The sequence below is a fragment of the Littorina saxatilis genome, linkage group LG4 (assembly GCF_037325665.1).
Source record: "Littorina saxatilis isolate snail1 linkage group LG4, US_GU_Lsax_2.0, whole genome shotgun sequence".
NCBI lineage: Eukaryota > Metazoa > Mollusca > Gastropoda > Littorinimorpha > Littorinidae > Littorina > Littorina saxatilis.
Genome location: NC_090248.1, coordinates 4,819,788 through 4,841,205, shown reverse-complemented (window position 1 = coordinate 4,841,205; position 21,418 = coordinate 4,819,788). Strand labels below are relative to the sequence as shown.

At 40.6% G+C, this 21,418-nt stretch overlaps 1 protein-coding gene across 1 annotated transcript in view; it reads left to right on the top strand.

The window, feature by feature from the left end:
- LOC138963810 (receptor-type tyrosine-protein phosphatase epsilon-like) overlaps positions 1 to 21,418 on the top strand; it is a 67,296-nt gene that overhangs the window by 36,108 nt on the left and 9,770 nt on the right. Inside the window, exons 7-15 of the mRNA XM_070335662.1 lie at positions 6,980 to 7,085; positions 7,669 to 7,772; positions 8,734 to 8,907; positions 9,955 to 10,115; positions 18,333 to 18,423; positions 18,644 to 18,723; positions 19,132 to 19,168; positions 19,935 to 20,032; positions 20,914 to 21,045. Coding sequence (XP_070191763.1) covers positions 6,980 to 7,085; positions 7,669 to 7,772; positions 8,734 to 8,907; positions 9,955 to 10,115; positions 18,333 to 18,423; positions 18,644 to 18,723; positions 19,132 to 19,168; positions 19,935 to 20,032; positions 20,914 to 21,045 — 983 coding nt within the window. The remainder of the gene's footprint in view (positions 1 to 6,979; positions 7,086 to 7,668; positions 7,773 to 8,733; positions 8,908 to 9,954; positions 10,116 to 18,332; positions 18,424 to 18,643; positions 18,724 to 19,131; positions 19,169 to 19,934; positions 20,033 to 20,913; positions 21,046 to 21,418) is intronic.

Below are 21,418 nucleotides of genomic sequence, written 5' to 3'. Positions count from 1 at the left end.
ACAACTAGCACTTAATTCTATGGCAGAATTGAATGGAAACTGGGCAGATGAAATGATGAAACGGTTTGAGCAAGCTGCAGAGGATGCAAAGATGAAAGGATCCGGATGGTCAGAAGGTGAAATTCTAAAAATAGAATTGAAGCTAAGTAAATTTGCCCCCATCAGAGGTAGAAGTTACATACCTTTACCTCCTGCTCTTGTCAAAAAACGTGCTGTGCTGAACATAAAGAATGATGATGACAAATGTTTTATGTGGTGTGTTCTGGCAAGACTGTACAGTGTAAAGAAAAATGCAGAAAGAGTGTCGAACTATCATGCATACAGAAATAAACTAAACTTTACTGGTATTGAATTTCCTGTCAGCATTACAAGCATTGACAAATTTGAACAGCAAAACAAACCCATCACCGTAAATGTTTACACGTGGGATGAGGAAGATGAACTGAAACCAGTCAGAATATCAAAGAACTCACCAACGATTGGTGATTGTGATACTAACCATGTTGACATGTTACTAATGACTGATGGTGTAAAATATCATTACACTTTGATTCGTACAATGAGTAGACTGATGGCGAGCACAAGCAATCACAATAGTAAACAAGACTTTTGTAGGCGATGTCTCTTGCGTATTCCATCAATTCATGCAGCACTTATACACAAGCAACATTGTAAGAGCGTTGATGATGCGGTTGTAAAGTTAACAACACCGCCGCCAGACAGCAAAGTGTATTTTAAGAATGTATGCAAACTACAGAAAAGTCCTTATGTTGTTTATGCTGACTTTGAATCTATCATTGTGCCATATGAAGGACCTTTACCAAAAGACCTACCTAAAACAGTAACTCTAAGTAATCATCAAGTCTGTTCATATGCATTTATTGTTGTTAGTTCAGATGGTAAACATTCTAAACCGCAATTGTACAGAGGACCTAATGCAGCAAAGAACTTCTTACAGCAAATGAACCAAGTGCGAAATGACTGCTCCAAACAACTGAATCTTTCAGACATTGTTATGAAACCTGAAGACCAAGAACAGTTTAACTCTACCACACAGTGTTGGATATGCGAACAAAGTCTAACACCAAACACAGACAATCCAATAGTAAGAGATCATGATCATGTAAGTGGGCAGTTCCGAGGAGCAGCACACAGCAAATGTAATCTACAATTAAAGTTTGATCCTAAGACTTGGAAGCTTCCAATCTTCTTCCATAACTTGCGCGGTTATGATTCACATCTGATCATGCAGGCAGTAACTGATGAATACAAAGCAAGATGCATTGCGCAGTCTTCAGAAAAGTACATGGCCTTTACTCTGAATAGTTTATACTTCTACGATTCTGCTCAACATCTGATGGGAACACTTGAGTCTTTATCTTCATCACTAACTGCTTTCCCAATCACATGTAAGTACTTTGACAGTGACTTAGTTAGAAAGGGAGTCTATCCATATGAATACATGGATTCGTGGGAGAGGTTTGATGAAGATGAGTTACCACCAAAGGATGCTTACTTCTCACGGCTGAAGGGTAAAGGTATAAGTGACGAAGACTATGAACACGCTAAGACTGCATGGAATAAATTAGGATGTAATACAATGGGTGATTATCATGATCAATATTTGTTGGCTGATGTTTGTTTACTTGCAGATATATTTGAGAATTACAGAAGAACATGTATGAAGCACTACAATCTAGATCCTTCACATTACATATCTGCACCAGGCATGAGCTGGGATGCATTTCTTAGATTTACAGGAGTAAAGATTGACTTGCTATCAGATCTTCCTACACTTCAGATGATTGAAAATGGACTACGTGGAGGAATCAGTATGGCTTCACACAATTACTGCAAAGCCAACAACAAATACTTGGACGACTTTGATCCTATGAAACCTTCTAATTACATCATGTATCTAGATGCAAACAATTTGTATGGTTGGGCAATGTGTCAGACGCTTCCACTTCGGAACTTTAAGATCTATTCAGGACCATTTTCACAATGTGTTGTGCTGACAATATTAAAAGCAGGCCCAGACAGTCGAAAGGGATGGATACTAGAAGTTGACTTAGACTATCCACTATCACTTCATGATCTACATAATGATTATCCTTTAGCGGCTGAGAGGTTAAAAGTAAACCCAAGAGAACCTCCAAAGCTGGTGCCCAATCTGTTTCACAAAAAGAAGTATGTGTGTCACTACAGACTGTTACAGTTTTACATTAGACATGGATTAATTTTGAAGGCTGTTCATCGTATAATTTTATTTGATCAAGAACAGTTTATGAAACCTTACATTATGAAAAACACAGAACTGAGAACCAAAGCCGCTGATGCATCAGAGAAAGACTTTTTTAAACTGATGAACAACAGTTGCTTTGGTAAGACAATGGAAAACCCACACAAGAGAAAGGATGTTAGACTTGTTACAAGAGAAAATGAGGCCATCAAGCTGACATCCAAACCACAGTATCAAGACTTTAAATACTTTCATGAACAGCTGTATGGTATCTTAATGAAAAAACTTGTAGTCAAGCTTGACAAACCAGTATTCATAGGCTTTACTGTGCTAGAGTTGTCAAAACTGTTGATGCTTGAGTTTTTGTATGATTATTTGAAACCAAGATATCCCAAATCGAGAGTACTTTACACAGACACAGATTCATTCTTACTTGACATTCCAGCGGATGACATTTACAAAGATCTAGAAGCTGAAAGTCCTGCAGTAAAAGGAAAAGATTCTTTTTATGACACTTGCGACTACCCTAAAGAATCACCATTGCACTCAAATGTTAACAAGAAGGTTATTGGAAAGATGAAAGATGAAATGAATGGGAAGATAATTAAGGAGTATGTTGGATTGCGTGCAAAGATGTACAGTGTTGCAAGTGAGAAAGGGGTGGTTAAAAAAGCAAAGGGTGTAAGCAAACAGGTTGTAAAGTCGAGCATATCGCATGATAACTACAAGGAAGCACTGTTTCAGAAGCGAGTGTTTCACCATGACAACCCTAAGATCAGTTCCGCGCTTCATCAGATCAACACAACTATTGTAAACAAGAAATCTTTAGATGCTAATGACACAAAGCGCGTTTATTCATCACCAGAATATTCTTATGCAATTGGCCACTGGAGAACAAACGCAAATAGTCTGAGTGTGTAATAAGAATTTTTGTCAATCGGGAAAACCCGCTATGACAGCTTTGTTTTGACTGCAGCGGGGAAAAGGACGTTGCTTGCGTTGGGGAAGTGTTTGGTAGGCTTTGTTGAGTTTCAAAGCAGCCACCAAGTACACTTGTCAAAGCTTGATTCAATAAACAAGTCATTTGCATAAAGTGCACTCGGTGGCCGCCTGAAAAGGCAGCCTAAATATTGAAGCGTAGTGAAGCGAAGCGTTGAAACAGAGTGACCCAAGCCGCCGGTTTACCAGCAAGACCTACCGTTCACGCGTGAACGGTACTATTTTTAGAATCCTAGAATTCTTGAGAATGTTGGAGCTGGCTTGTTTCTGGTACATGAGGAGCTTGTTTCCAGATGGAAGCAAATTCTGGCACTTGCAGCATGCTCTTAATGTTATTTAGCTTGCTGTAAATAAAACGAAAGGGGAGACCAACAGCAAAAAATCCAGGATATCCATAAAGAACACCTGCAACGGCTCGTAATTTCCGTGCATGAACATCGGAATAGCCTGTTTTTGCTTTCAACCAGTCAGCCCAAGTTTCTGTTATTCTCCCTTCTTTCCTCTCCTTCTCCTGCCAGTTTTTACACAGAATTAAAAAGTTGCCAAACTGAATGTAAATCATCATAGTCTGTGCATCTTGTCTAGCTAAATTTCTCACTCCTTTGTTTAATCTTTCTACCATTTCGTCTTCATTTGATGGGTTTTCAAATAATTTCTCAGAAAAAGCTTCTCTGGAAATCGTTGTTTTTATATCAGCTTTATTAGAAATCAGATAATTGTGTAATGCCTGTGGAGTTGTGAGATCATTTCTGCTTTTCTTTACTCCTGTTTTTTCTTTGAACAACTGCTCAATCTTTCTTTTCGGCTTTTTAGGTAATTCTATCGGCCCTTCTTTTACAGCTTTATCTACAATTTGCACCATTTCTTCAAAATACTTCCGATTCTCTAACAAAGTTTTCTTCTCTTCTTCTGTCCAAAATTCTGATGGTGTTGGTGGTGGAAGAGGAATTTCCTGAGCTTGCTCAAAAGCCATACTTTCTGAATCTAACAGTTTTTGGTTAGCTGCTTGCGCTTCACTAATTTCCTGAGCTAATTCTTGTGAAGAAATACTGTCTTGAGACATGATATTAATCAACAGAAACACAAAGTCAAACACTTCTCTCACAGAAAACTGCCACCGCTTCCAACAAGTCTGAACAGCACAACCACTGTGACCAAGCCCCGTTGCTAGATTGTAGTGGAGGAGTGGAAGGGTAGTAGATACACGAAGCCCAAGTCCAAGCGTCTTGTTTCAACTTTTTATTCAAGAAAACAATGCAAGGAAACGTAGAGACCGAAGGCGAAACCCGTAGACAGCAAAGCAAGTGTAGTGCCGTGTTCAGCTGCTAGGAGCGAATGCATGCTATTGCCGGTGTCCGGCCTGTATTTATAGCCCCGGCGCGGACTGCATCGAAAGCGCCTTCCGCCGAGAATAAAAATCGCCTGAATACGGCCAGAAACACGGAATCTGTGTTTCTTACACTTGCTTTACCCTACGTTATTTAAACAAATACATAACCAATCCTAACAAACAATACATCAAATTAAAGCTACGACCTTTAGCTTTCCATTGCAATAGATAACATTTCAGAAAAACTTATATTTATTTAGTAGGATGCAAAAACAATGGTCCTAGTGAAGGCACTGAACCAACTTCAGTGCGGAAAATTACAAAACTCTCTAAACTGGAATAATGGACAAACTCATAAATCATACAGATAAAAAGAAGAACCCTAGACAAACATCATGATATGCGTTACTTGGGGGAAAATTATACATTGACTTAGTACGAAGCGGTAAAGTCCGAAAGTAAATGGAATCGGCTAAATTCCTGCGCGAGTACCTGTCTGCATAAATTAGCAATCTTTGCAGAGGAACCAAGCATCACTCATTACAACCAAATCCTTATAAACAAACTAAAATCATATGCAACATAAGTACGGGATATGTAATAGTGATACAAAAATGACAAAATAATGATTGAAAAGACAAAGATGAGTTTGTGAGAATCAATTTCTCTCGACGATACATGAAAACCGGTCAAGGTCAGAGTGACGCTTTGGTCAGTTCGAAGCATTATCGTAAATAACACAATAATATGCAGCCATCCAGCCTATTCAGTGACTTCTATACAAACCTAAATATAATTAGGACCGTATCAAAGATAAAAGAGACTTTGAAAGATAGAAGTTAGGTAGATATATAAAGAAAGGTATTGTATTAGAATTTGCGCCGGCAAGGTGCGCGCGCATCATCGTATCGTCTGCTATGGAAATTTAGCGTTGTATGAAGAGAAAGGGGAAATGTACGTTCTGGGTTACCGATTCCGACAGACCCGGAATTGGTTCAAAACAACCTTACTTTACTGTATTTTTTTTGTATGGATTTATGCAGTATTTTTCTGATTTTGTCGCATGTTTCATTTTAGTAAAAGTTTAGTCCAGAAGCCTATTTTGCGTTAATATTTAGGGTCTGTCGGAATCGGTGAGCCAGAACGTACATTCTCCCTTTCTCTACTGGTAACATAAAGGGGGAAAACTGTTCAGAATTTTTAATCTGCAGTTTTGTTCTTGAAATATATCTTTTCATAAAGCAGCAATACTGTATTATCTGATTTACAAAAGAAAAACAATCACTGATTTACATGGTTCTTACAAAATTAAGATTTTTAAGGCAAGTAGAGTTACTTTGAATCGAAAGTCGAGCGTAACCTACGCATCATGTGACGCCATGATGAACGGCGGGGATGTAGCTCAGTCGGTAGCGCGCTGGATTTGTATCCAGTTGGCCGCTGTCAGCGTGAGTTCGTCCCCACGTTCGGCGAGAGATTTATTTCTCAGAGTCAACTTTGTGTGCAGACTCTCCTCGGTGTCCGAACACCCCCGTGTGTACACGCAAGCACAAGACCAAGTGCGCACGAAAAAGATCCTGTAATCCATGTCAGAGTTCGGTGGGTTATAGAAACACGAACATACCCAGCATGCTTCCTCCGAAAGTGGCGTATGGCTGCCTAAATGGCGGGGTAAAAACGGTCATACACGTAAAAGCCGTGGGAGTTTTAGCCCATAAACGAACAAACAAACGCCATGACCAAATTTGATTTGCAAAATGTACACAGAAAGTAAATTGCATGGATTGTGGCTCGTTTTTATTGATATTGAATGCATTTGTTTGGGTATGTTATCTGCTTTTCTACTTTGAATCTCCTTTGGAGCGTTACGCTGATCGCAGTGAGGTACCCAAAGTGTGACACTAGTCGTTAAACAGATCACACCACGGAAAACACTCGCATTTCACAATGACAAACAATAAATGGCAAAATGGCAAGAAATGCATCAGTTTTTTTGGATAATAATTATTTAAACAAGCAAAGAGACACCACAATTCTTATCAACAACACAGAACGTGAAGTAAGTCGGCAAAGACGCTCCTATAATCTGCGTACCCGTTTTTGGTCGCCATTTGTGCTAGCATGTTCACAGCAAATGTTGATATTAATTATCACATTTATTGAATGGTCGTGGTATTTGCTTTGATTGTGGTGAGTTAACTATCTCTTTTTTGTGTACTGGGTGCTTTGTGGCCAGTTTCTCCTCTAGACTGTATTAACACTTGTGTCCGTGTGAGCTGACCTCCACTTGTCACCAGTAGCAAAGAACAAATCGGGAGGGAAAAAGCGAACTGAGGTTGAACGTTTTTTGATTCACATGTTTCACCATTTGATCGATTATTCCATGGATCTGACAATGGCATCTACAGGGCAAGTGTCCAGCTCTCGTTCGAACACACCGCTGATTGGAGGCGCGGCTGGCGGTGTTGTTGTGTTGATTGCTCTTTGCGTGGTGATCGCCATCATCATCATAAGGTACCTGATGTTAATTAGTAAACTAGTAACATATATAGCATTGTCCATGGTGTGTTAACAGCAAACACAAACGACTTGTACAACTTTGAATCATATTGTCATGTGGTATACGTAGATGAAGTAATTATCATATCAACATGAGTTTTGGTGACGTAGTTTGACACCCGATAAAACAACTCTGCAAAATGTAGGGTTGTCCAGAACAGAAATGTGTGTATTTGCGGACAAATATGCTTAACTAAGATGGCAAATCATTATTTCACCTTAAAGCGAATAGGCTACCTACCATCAGAACAGCACGCCCTTTTTGTTAAAACTTATTTCATAGTATTGCAGATATGTTTGGGCAAAAAGCACTCCTTCGTGCGGAATGTATCTATACTTGTATTTTGTAATATGTAGATACTGTATTGGTGTGTGTAACGATTTAGTTTTCTCTACTTCTACTTCTATGTCTCCTTTCTGTGTTTGCGTCGATTGTATTTACATATTTTCACTGTTTGAATATGAACCCTTTGACTCGTTCTTTGATTATCTAATGTAACGTTTTATTTATCATTCACAAAACATACTGCGATTACAGGCGAAGAAAACAAAAACCGAAGGCCAGGTCAGCATACACAGAAAGTTCGTCGGAAACTGCTAACGGCAGCAGAGAGACAACACTGTCCTTTGATCCTGTCGCAGGTAATCTTTCCCTGGTCTAGTTTGTGTGTGTGGATTGCTGTTAACTACATGATTTGTTGTGTTGTATTTATTCCTGGTAAGAAACTGAGATTATAGTAGTGAACTGTACTCATACAACTTTTTGCGTGCAAATTCTTCTGCCAAATTTGCACATTTGACGATTCTGCCTTATGTCTGAAACCTTTCTTTTAATGGATGCTAGTCTGGAAAAAATGAAGAAAGATCATGAAAACTCGTGACATGTTGCTGTGAACTTCCCAAAGTTCACACAATTGTTTCTTCATCATTTCATTGCAATGGCTCACTGCAACACCAGTGCAAGACACTGCATATTGGGATTTATTCTACATACGTGAGAGATACACCCGTGAGATAATAATCGTTCAAATCACACGTGTGTATATCATGTAAATGAGGTCATGTCAAGCAAGTCTGGCAGGGACCTGTTTTTCCACTGCTTATGATGCCAAAGTCACCGAGACAAACGTCATTATAGAAACAAAAATTGCGCTCGCTAATTACCCTCGATGAATTTTTAGAACTAACACGTCACGCCACACTTTCAGAGTGACGTTTCTTTGCTTTGACGTAATAGATTGCACGAGGCTTTGGAAAAGATCGAGGTTCCAAAACAAGTGTCTTCAATTTAGCTGCCTCGACTGCAGAAAATTTTCAGTAAAATACACGTAAAAGTACAGTATGTATGATAAACAGAATACTACATGGCTTGCTGTGTCGTACCAGATGTACACTCGTTGCTTTTTCAAATAGTGAACAGCTCGCTTTCGCTCGCAGTTCAATATTTAAAAAAAACATCTCGTGTAAATCTGGGAGGACACAGCAAGCAATGTAGTATTCTCTATATTCACGATAAGTACACATAAGTAAAGTACATGGTTGTTAGCATTGTACATTGAATTGGCTGAGGTATGTTCACGACAAACAAACAAATGTCCAACAGATTCCGAGGCTCCCAAACCCAGCAAACCCAGCGCAGCCGTAAAACCGATGGTGGCCAAGAAACCAAGTGGGGTAGTTAACCAAGAAGACTCAGGTCACAACACCGCAGATGTTGCGGCACACCAGCAGTCCATGCCAACACCGCAAGCAGCCCCAGCCTCTGCCCCAACACAAGGTCAGTGATTCCAGTAGCCTTTCCTCCTTCAAAACACAACTCAAAACATACCTGTTTCGTAAAGCCTTTACTTAGCCTCCTCTAGACTCTCCACAACTCTATTTCTGCTTTGGAACTCTCTACCCTGAATGAACAGTATGGTCTCTCTGTCAATGGTATGATTGTGTGTGTGTGTGTGTGTGTGTGTGTGTGTGTGTGTGTGTGTGTGTGTGTGTGTGTAGGGGGGGGGTGTAACAATTATTTGTCTCGTACGACCAGTTTGCTTTGTGGTTTGGTTTTTGAGTCACTTGAGAAAAAGTGACTCTATGTAATCGGTCAGTGTTAGTCTGTCCGGCCGGCCGGCCGGCCGGCCGTCCGTAGACACCACCTTAACGTTGGACTTTTCTCGGAAACTATCAAAGCGATCGGGCTCATATTTTGTTTAGTCGTGACCTCCAATGACCTCTACACTTTAACGATGGTTTCGTTGACCTTTGACTTTTTTCAAGGTCACAGGTCAGCGTCAAAGGAAAAATTAGACATTTTATATCTTTTCTCGGAAACTATCAAAGCGATCGGGCTCATATTTTGTTTAGTCGTGACCTCCAATGACCTCTACACTTTAACGATGGTTTCGTTGACCTTTGACCTTTTTCAAGGTCACAGGTCAGCGTCAAAGGAAAAATTAGACATTTTATATCTTTGACAAAGTTCATCGGATGTGATTGAAACTTTGTAGGATTATTCTTTACATCAAAGTATTTACATCTGTAGCCTTTTACGAACGTTATCAGAAAAACAAGGGAGATAACTAGCCTTTTCTGTTCGGCAACACACAACTTAACGTTGGGCTTTTCTCGGAAACTATAAAAGTGACCGGGCTCAAATTTTATGTGAACGTGACTCATTGTGTTGTGAATAGCAATTTCTTCCTGTCCATCTGATGCCTCATATAATATTCAGAACTGCGAAAGTGACTCGATCGAGCGTTTGCTCTTCTTGTTATTGTTTTATCTCAGTTATTTGTATGCTTTGTGTTCTCGTTTAGTTTGTGCTGGTTTGTTTTAGACCCGGCTGACTACGACGAGGCGACTGAGGGCGATAACGTGTATTACAATAACGACGAAGACGTGTACGCCAGCTTCAAGGCGTCACAACCCAAGCTAGACGCCGTGCAGAAATACCTGGTGGACGCCCTGGCCTCGGGAAAACTGAAGGAGGAATTTGCTGTAAGTGATAAACTAGTGTGTACATAAACTTAGCTGGCAATGATTAGCAAAGCTTGCAAAAATATGTTTGTAACCATGTTGATCATGTTTTGCGACGTTGCTGATTCCGGAACTTTTGTTTATATCAGATTTTCGACCAAAAGAACGTGAGATCTGAGAGATCTGATATGGATTTATTCAGTTTAAAGTGCTACTAGATTAGCGCAAAGTTATAAACACAGTTTGCTGTACGAATGTTATCCCTGTAAATTTGGCGACAATGTATTTGTGTGTGTGTGTGTCTACCTGTGTATGTGTGTGTATTTATCTGTCTATGTCCACCCAGCAACATTATGCGCAGCGAATGCGTCTCGCAGTCGCCAAATAATGCGTTCCAACTGCGAAAGACGCACTCGATACGCGCGCGATTTTGCAAATCGAAATCAGTGCGTGACGAATTCGTTTTCCCTCAGATAACGAAGACCATACGCGCCCCCAGCGCACACTTGTGCAACATCAAGACTAAGTATGCGCTCTCACGCAGACGTCACGATTGCTTTACGCACTCACGCAGGTGACACAACTACTTTACGCACTCTCCACGCAGATGTTACAATTGCTTTACGCACTCTCCACGCAGATGTCACGATTGTTTTACGCACTCCCACGAAGTTGACACGACTACTTTACGCACTCTCACAACTACTTTACGCAATCTCACGCAGTCGACACCTCCACTTTACGAAATCTCACGCAGGCCACAAAATTGCTTTACACACTCTCACGCAGACAACACGATCACTTTACGCACATCACACAATAATTGTAATGCATTCGAAGAGCGCAGTCTCTTACTTAAACAAACAAAATAATTTGCAGTCCACAACATTTTATTTTCAATGAAAACAAAGGTCAAGTGTTCATTTGATCAAAAATAATATTAACCCTAACGAACTTTCCAAAAATTGAAAAAAGAAAATTGTATAAAAATGAAGGACATTTGACCCTGACATGGCTGTGAACCTTAGGCACATATTTAAGCATGAACAAGCAACTCGGTCAACCTGGAAAATACCCAATACAAAAAACAAAGCTTCAGTTTTCAACATTATCAAAATAAGCTTCAAGATGACCAGAAGAAAGGATAACTAGAACAAAACTGATAAAAAGCAGTCCAACACATGCAGTGCAGATTGAATTGTACCCGTAGAAGGCCAATGTGAAAAAAAGCTTTTGCTCATGTGTAATAAATATCAAAAACATAACCCCTGCTGTACTTAAACAATAAAAAAACGCTCGCGCTGGACCCGAGTACTCTTCAGACTGGCTCGCTCCCCCAGTATGAAAGTTTACGTTCCAAGAGGTAAGAAGCCGGATGGCTTCCCTTTCTCCCCTGTGCGCCACAGGCGTTTGACTTTAGATCGTAATGGCTTGAAACATCGAGCCCTTTTGATCTAAAACTGCTAACCCCGAGAGTCACATTGGGCCGGCCTGTTTGTGTGTGCGTGTGATGATGCGGAAAATAACTTGCGCATTAACCCGCACAGCCTGGTGTCTCAAACCACCCGCTGGCTGGCTGTTCTATCAGGCTGCCTGGCTGGCTGTTGCTCCGTGTGAATTCCTCCCACCGCCAAGTCGTTTTTGTGGTTTATTTCGCATTTAGGTCCCAGGTAACATTATGAAGTTTTAATACGATCAATCGGACCTATTATCAAGTTAGTGTATCAACTTTTGAACGAAATGCGCCCAGTAGTTTCCCAGCAATAAGCTGTTAAGTCGAGACAGACACATACACACACAGACACACAATTAAAGCCTGTTGAGCCCAAGTACTAGCGTACTCGGGTACAATGTTTGATATGAAGCAGATAAACACTTAACATCACTTTGGATTTTTGACCCGAATGGTTTTTTGGCTCACGTAAGTGTAGCCTATGCGATGCTAACTTTTGTCTGTCAGTACGTGCGTGCGTGCGTGCGTGCGTGCGTGCGTGCGTGCGTGCGTGTGTGATAGAAACTTTAACATTTGACTTAACACCGAAATACTAATTTCACCTGGTTATTATCCAAGCAACATTTTCAAAGTATTGAAGCAATGATCAACATTTCGTCGGCATGTGTGTAGTTAAAGTGTGTATCCACAGAAAACGGGTGGTGGGGGGGTTTGGGCGGGTAAAAGCCGGTGACTGGTTTGTGTCGTGTGTGGTATGTAGACCAGGTCAGGGGTCAAGATCAGGTCAGGTCGCGTGAAGGATTGTGGTATAGACTCACTTTCCAGTTCTCACCTCTGCATTCGCCGATTCGGGGAAGACGATTTCACATTGTTCGATTTCTTAGCTCAAGAAAAATAGATAAAGAAGATACCAAAGCCAAAGGAGATTTCCAACAGTTTGATCTGCACAGCGTGTTTCCAGTGTCTGCGCAGGGAAGATCAGCTGTCGAAAGCGCAGTGTCGATCTGGCAGTCGTGTCCCCAGTAACAATGTAAGTACAGACAGATCTAGTGTCTCCCACTCATAAAGCGTGTCACATAAGCTTAATGATCATTCGTTTTGTTTAATTTCTTTCTATTTCAGCAGACACGGATATGAAAAACAGTGCTAGGCAGTCACCTCCAGTGAAATTAGTTAATCTAAACTGCCTGTAATGTTCTGGGCCGCTATTGCGTGGGTCCGCTATTGCGCGGGTCTGCTATTGCGCGGGTCCGCTATTGCGCGGTGACTATTTGTCATTCAACCAATCTCTCACAGTGTAACAGAAATACCCAAAGCCAAGAGACACAGCCTAGAGAATACTGTGCTGACAATCATTCAAACGTGTTCCAAGTCGGTTTCATGGAAAAGACTATGTATATTATTAAACAACAAAATAAAATAAAGAGGTGTCACAGAAAGGGGGAAAGAACCATTTCTTATTCCACAAAATTACTTTTGCAATCCCAACATTCAAAGCATCGAGCTCAGAAATACTACCTTATAAATCTCAGATGGTCATAATGTAACACCAACAAATAAACTGACAAACAAAATGTTGACATTGCATTTATTCCAATCTTGAAAGTAAATTCAGAACATCCTGAAATCATCTTTCGTCTTCTCAAAGAAAAAAACCCGAACTAAAGTAAGTTGGAATAACAAAAATAATGCATGAGTAAATGCTAGTCACTTTTCGCATTTTCCAAAGACCTGGACAAAAGAAAACCAAGAACACCTGTTCTCTAACTCATTATGAACAAAACAAAAACATAGTACATTAAAAAAAAACCTTAATTCTTAAACAACAAAAATAAAACCTTAAATTTAGCTTAAACATTAAAGCAACCAACACAAAGAGCTTGCTAATAAAACAATTTCATCTTATTCCTTGTCGGTTCCTGATTCCAAAAACATATAGATATGATATGTTTGGATTAAAAACACGCTCAGAAAGTTTAAACGAAGAGAGGTACAGAAAAGCGTGCTATGCAGCAAACCACTACCGCGCTAAACAGGCTCGTTAATTTTACTGCCTTTTGCAAGAGCGGCGGACTACGGTCATTGTGAACAAATGCAGTGCGTTCAGTTTCATTCTTGAGTTCCACAGCTTGACTAAATGTAGTAATTTCGCCTTATACGACTTGGTTTTTTTCTGTAAGAGAGAGAGAGAGAGAGAGAGAGAGAGAGAGAGAGAGAGAGAGAGAGAGAGAGAGAGAGAGAGAGAGAGAGAGAGAGAGAGAGAGAGAGGATTTGCCTTGGCATTGCACTTCTACTTAATTGTTATTGTTCTTCAATACCTTACTCTCCAATGAGAAAGTGCAAGTACAACAGAAAGTGAATTTTCCAAGAAATCAGTAACACCCCCACGGAACGGCGTGGTCAGCTGCACCCAGCGCGTGGTTGGCACATGAACGGTGGGTGTCTCCAGACTATGCTTTGAAACCTATGTTTTTTTGGCGCACTTTGTATTGAATATTCTCATTTTCGAGACTTCCATTCACATGTGCATGTGCTTGTTTGTGAAGGAAATCACGAATAACATTGACAGGCAAAGTTGATAGTGATAGCCTCCACGCTTTGAGAGCGCTAACCAGAGATAACAGAGTGACGTAGTAAATTGTGTGGCGCACGGATTGTAAATTCACCTCACTCACCGAGAGAGTTGACTTTGTAAATCGCAACGAAAGTATAGTTACACTTAACCACTGTCCAGCGACAGGGAGGGGTTGCCACAGGAATCGACCGGGAGAAAGGAAGCCCGAGTAGAGCACTTAACAGGTAAATGGAATAAGCATTTGAATATCGTTAATGTTTATCGCATAAGTCGAATCGACTAACACTGTAACTTTAAACGTAGCAGACAGATATCTAAGACAAGATGTCCGCTATTTATGTTGTGCAGTGCGTCGTGTAACCGGTCATAAAGGAAAATAGCGGCCAGATGATGAATGAAGGATCTGAGGAGCCGCCGGAATATTACGCCTTTAGACTCGCATAGCTAAGATTCGACGGGATTTCTAGAAGCTAGTGCACGGTTATTGTTGTCCGTAGAGTTGGACCATAGTGGTCACAGGGCGGTAGAAACTGAGTAGACCGAGGTCACCAGTAGCAGGAATTAGTAGTAAAATACATTTCCTAGTGAACAGCAATAGAAGCTGTGTAATTCTGCGTATGACCAGAATCAAAATATGTCTACAATATCTTAACTTACTTAAGAGATAAGGAATATTTTAGTAGACAGAGCAGACAGTGTTTTAAGTCTGCCGTAGTAGAAACTATAAGTGATTTTTGTTGACTACACACGAGCCGTGAGTAGATACCTTTAAACTAGATATCGTGTGCGTGTGAGTACACGGACTGGTTGTGTAGTTTTATACGTAAGTAAAGGGCAGAGAATTTTGTCATTGCAATTATGTACGAGATTGTCATCTCGAGTGTTTTTTGCCTACCAAAACTGTGAGTACTGGATTTTTGAGTACCTAACATTTATGTTCATGATTGTGTGTATGTTGTCATAGCTGATCAATACAGTGGAGGGAACCTAAATTCGGAGTTGTGTTTGGTTTCTGTGTGACAGCATATTAGCTCATTTGCATTCATTCACATTGTTACACGAATAAGTTGCGTATCAATAGAGTAATTACAAAATGTATGGTTGAGTGTCATGAAATGAACACTGTCACCACATTTAGCCCGGGATATTTTGGAAAGAATAGAAATAAAAAGACTAGTAAATCTACTTTCCCCCCATCTCCCTGGGACAGAACCCACAAAAACAAATGTATAGGACGTCCCAGGGAAAACAGAGTCCATACCCAATACATGAAAGAAGGTATGAATCTACAAAGGATTCAGTAGACAAAATAAATGAAAACAGTATCAATTTGGGTAAAATACCCGAAAGAAAACACAATAAAAAAAACAGAAGTTTTCTTTGTCCCCCCACAAGAAAAACAGAATATCTTCCAAAAATGCACCGGAGCATGGCCCACATAATCCCAGTTAATATTCATGGGACCCCATTATCCCAATTCCTACCCAGGAGAGTATGTGATGTCAGGAAGAAGGTCATTGGCATGTCGCCATTGTAAAGTGACCCTTCCCTCACGTGCCCATAACAACATTATCAGCGCATTAATGAGAAACATAATGTTTCAGACAACACATGTTGACATGCATGTTGTAACATGTCACATAAAACAGCAATGTTCCTTGTCCCCCTAAAGGAGGAAAAAAACATAACAAAACAGAGTATCACCCAAAAATGCACTGGAGCATGGTCCACATAATCTTAGCTAATATTCATGAGGTCATGTGATGTCAGGAAGATGGTTACTGGCATGTCGCCATTTTGTAAAGTGACCCTTCCCTCACGTGCCTATAACAACATTATCAATGCAATCACGAGAAATACACCACGGAGTATCTCCCAAAAATGCACTGGAGCATGGTCCACATAATCCCAGTAAACATCCATGAGGTCATGTGATGTCAGGAAGATGGTCACTGGCATGGCGCAATTTTGTAAAGTGACCCTTCCCTCACGTGCCTATAACAACATTATCAGCGCATTTCTGAGAAATATAATGTTTCAGACAACACATGCAGGTCGCAAGATGCCACATAAAACAAAAATGTTCTTCATTCCCCCACCGGGGAAAAAATCCACAAGAAAATCAAAGCACCTCCCAAAAATGCATCGGAGCATGGTCCACACAACCCCACTCAATATTCATGAGGTCATGTGATGTCAGGAAGATGGTCACTGGCATGTCGCCATTTTGTAAAGTGACCCTTCCCTCACGTGCCCATAACACATTATCAATGCATTCACGAGAAATACAAAGCCGTGGATAGAACACCCCGACATGTTGCGACCAACACGTCACAAAAAACAGAAAGGCACGCCAGTCAAACCCAGGACACTGCCACGGTCCCAGGCTAACCCCTGCCCGATATCAGCCTACCTGTATTAAGAGCAGGCTCACCCTCTGTAACTACAAAAAGAATTGGAAAAAAATTAGCCACAGCCATACGCCGGCGCAGGTTCGTAAAACGAACTTCTGACACCATTGTAGTGAAAGCCGAGCTGTAAACATATATATATATGTGACAAGACGAGATATTTCACGCATGCATTCTATCGCTCCGACGTACATGAAAACACACGTGAAATTCAGCACCCAAGCCCAGCTCGGAAAGTGCTGCTAGATAAAAGACGTAAACGCCGCCCGGGACTTGTAAGGCCCAGCCTTATCGTAGGCCCGGACAGCATAACGCCACGACTACATCCGATTGAGTCACATAAAGGGTTAGCGACTTACCTAAGTCTCTTGTTATGGCCCGCTCGGTGCAATACGTCTGGTCTCTTGGGTCTTCGGTATAACACTACCCAAATCTCCCAGGTGGCGCCGGTGTCAGGGACAGGGGCGAGCAGTGTTACCTCCCCTGATCCCGGTAGCAGACGACAAACACTACATTACTAAAACCCGAAACGCTATAGGTCTGACAAACCACTCTCAACGTCCAAAATATGGAGAAAAAAAAAGAGCCCTAAACATTTTTGGGGGCAAAAACACTGTTTATGCCCCACAAATATTTGTCCTTATTTTTTATGAAGCTTAATTTGTGCCCCTTATTTTACGCTCCACAAATACAGTTTAAATGTGCCCCACAAAAATAAGCCCCAAAAAATGTGAGGCACATTTGCAGTTTGTGGGGCACAAATTTAGTGCCCTTATTTTGTTGGATTAATGACATCGAATGCCAAGGATACACGACACTGCCGGCTTTCGACAGCGCTTCCTCGCGCAGACACTGGAAACACGCTGTGCAGATTTCGACAGCGCTTCCTCGCGCAGACACTGGAAACACGCTGTGCAGATTTCGACAGCGCTTCCTCTCGCAGACACCGGAAACACGCTGTGCAGATTAACCTGTAGGAAATCTCCTTTGGTATCTTCTTTATCTATTTTTCTTGAGCTACGAAACCGAACAATGTGAAATCGTCTTCTCCGAATCGGCGAACTGCAGCTCAGTGATAACTGTATCTATACCACAATCCTTCACGCGATCTGACCTAACCTTGACCCCTGACCTGGTCTACATACCACACACGACACAAACCAGTCAGCTGTTTTTATCCCCCCAAAAACCCCCACCACCCGTTTTCTTTGGATACACACTTTAACTACATACGTGCCGACGAAATGTTGATCATTGCTTCAATACTTTGAAGCTGTTGCTTGGATAATAACCAGGTAAAATTAGTATTTCGGTGTTCAGTCAAATTTTAAAGTTTCTATCACATATACACACACATACATACGCACAGACAGACAAAAGTTAGCATCGCATAGGCTACACTTACGTGAGCCAAAAATAACTATTTGTAACTAAAATGTAAAAGTAAATATTTTTTTAAAACATAAAATATAATAAATGATTTCATGAAGAACAAGCATGAACACACGGTATACAATTAGGAAAAACAATAATAACAATCACTTTTTTCAAATCCATGCGTGGTGAAGTCGTTTCGAATGCGACAATCTGCGTAAAAGTTGGCGAAAAGTAACGCGCGCGAAGCGAAGGTGTCACGAGGCCGTACGCATTTCCGCATGAAAAACGCAGAAATAACGCATGCGTCACGCAGAATCATGCTGTGTATGTCTCTGTGTGTCTGTGGCTGCGTGTTTTCTTCATGTGTGAGTGTGTGTTTATGTGTATCGTGATGTGTCTACGCCTGTCTGTGTCTATTTCAGACACTCGAGAGCATGCCCGAAGGTGTACCCCAGGAGGTCGCCCTGCTGAAAAAGAACTTCAAGAAGAACCGATTCGCTGCCATCCTGCCCTGTAAGCATTTTATAAACTGCTGCTGAAATGTAAAAATGCGTCAGAGAACATCCTTAGTATTTAGTGAGTCTTTCGAACAGTCAACATGTTGCTTTCTAACAATGACCGATACTTACAAAAATACCATTTATACCTAACAATTTTAGAAAGAAATAAAGCCAAACGTTGTCAATGAGAAATGCAAATGGACTAATCTTACATTCCAAACATATTCTTTCAGATGACCGCAACCTAGTCGTCCTGCGCGATGGATACTCCGTAGGAACGGCCACTGATTTTGTTAACGCGAGCTATGTTTCGGTGGGACATGCTACTTTCTTTTACTTATATGTTTAATCATTTCTTTGTATCAATCGTTTTAATTAATACCTCAACAATCGCTAATCACTCTAACACTCGATGTTAACTCAATGTCGTTTTATATGAATGCTAGTTAAGATAATGTTGTGAAGACATTGAAGTTAATTCGAAGAAGAAGACTTTTTTTCTTTCTTTTTTTCTTCTTATTTACTTTTTGTGTGTGTGTGTGTGTGTGCATATTTGTATTATTTTTTAAATTTTAAATGTAGCTTTGAGTGTGTGTGTGTGTGTGTGTGTGTGTGTGTGTGTGTGTGTGTGTGTGTGTGTGTGTGTGTTGTGGCTGATGATCTTTGTGTGTGTATTACTTGTGACAGTCTAACCAGTTAATCACACAATTTGTCACTGCAGGGTTACAAGTTGGACAAGCAGTTCATCGCTGCTCAAGGTAAAAACACTCGTTCATACTTTCATATACGTTCACACACACGCACACACACACACACACACACACACACACACACACATACATAAACACATACACTCACACTCACACACACACAAACACACACACTCAAACATACACACACACACACACACACCCACACCTGACCCTAGGCATTAACCCAAGAGGCACATTTTGTTAATGTTACTGATTCGCAACATACTCTTGCACAGGCAATACAAACTGTTTTTTCTTTTTTTTTCTTTTTTTTCTTTTTTTGACCTCAGTTGCATGCAAGGCTGCTTCAACCCATCTTTTTTGCCTCTTTCGTCTTTTTTTTCTTCTTCTTCTTTTTGGGCGGTGAGCATATCCTTCTTCATTGGTCTTTTTTTTCTTTTTTTTATGAAATTTTAATTTTGTTTTCTTTTACATTACAAGTTACATTTCCATTAAATTACTTTTTAATTCAACAACAATTTAATGTTTGCGTGTATGTGCATATATGTGTGTGTGTGTGTGTGTGTGTGTGTGTGTGTGTGTGTGTGTGTGTGTGTGTGCGTGTGTGTGTGTGTTGTTGTTGTTCCCATAATTCTGTTATATAATACATTTTCAGCGGGACAATACATAACAAGTTGATTAATCCAATTACAGTACTAGTTTTCAGCACAGCATCATACAGCGCATATATAAATAACTTTACATTAACAGCACAATACTACTAGTTATCACAGGCAATACAAACTGTGTTGTTCTTGCTCCCATGTCACAGGGCCAAGGGACAACACTGTGGGCGACCTCTGGCGCATGATCTGGCAGGAGCAGATAACACACGTTGTCATGCTCACCAATATTCAGGAAAAAGGAAAAGTAAGTTTTGTTTTATCTTAATTTATTTATTTTGTCAGTTTCTGTTGTGTTTACATGTTTTCCTTTTTTTGTATACAAAATGTCCTTTTTAATCATGAATGTATTAATTTGCATGATGTATATTATACAGTATATTGTTGAAAACGGTATTGACCACAGAAGGCACTAACCCTGTACCCATGTTGTCCCCTTTGTCAGGGGTCGATATATGAACCAAACGCTCTCCACAAATAATGTTTCTCGTAGACAAAAACTGGATTTTGAGCCACTACATTCGTGCAGCCGAATATGTGAGGCTGTGTGTGCCTGCTTGGAAAAAAGGAGTCAAACTTGTCTGTTCAAATCTGTTTGTCTGGTACCGTTTTGTTCTTTTCAGACCAAATGAAATGTTTTGAACTGGTCAGATTACATTGTGTGTGAGACAATGTCTAATAAATCACATTTGTGCGTCAGATTCCGTTTGATGCCCTGTCCTATGTTAGCCCACAGCTGAGCTGTGTGGTACTGTGGTGATTTGTTCTGTTAAATTAACGGTTCTCCAATATGTTAGCAAGCATATGAGCAGATTGACACAATGCGTGATTTGTTCTGTTAACCGGCTGTGCCATGTTAGCCAACAGATGAGCAGAGTGATACAGTGTGTGATTTGTTCTGTTAAATTAACCGGTTGTCAATCGTTAACCAGCATTTGAGCAGAGAGATACAGTGTGTGTTTTGTTTTGTTAACCGACTGTCCCAAGTAAGATCACAGATGAGCAGAGAGATACAGTGTGTGATTTGTTCTGATAAAACAACCGGCTGTCCAATGTTAGCCAGCATATGAGCAGAGTGATACTGTGTGTGATTTGTTCTGTTAACCGGTCGTCTCATTTTAATGTCAGCCCAAGTGCGAGCTGTACTGGCCGGAGGAGGAGGGCGGTGTGGACACCTTCGGCCCTGTGACAGTGACCACCACTCACGTCCAGTGCAGAGACGACTTCTACATCAGGACCTTCAACGTCCAGAGAGATGGGGTAAACCAAGAGCGTCAGCATTGTCCAGTTTGAATTCTTTGACGGGTCTTAATAGTTTACTTTCGTTTGATCGGGTCAACTCAGATTTAATGACTGGAAATTGGGTTTCATACTAGATATAAACTGCGAATGATTTTGTGCCTTATTCACGTAATCAAGCCATCCCTATCTGCCAGTATAAATTTAACTTCAACTCAACTCAAATTTTATTGGCTTCAATTTTCGCAAGACAAATTCTTCTATGTGAAAATTGAAGCCAATACAATTTGAGTTGAGTTGAGTTGAAGTTAAATTTATACTGGCAGATAGGGATGGCTTGATTAAAGCATCTCAGTGACATTTCTGCGGTTTGATTCATTCGTGTTCTTTGTGC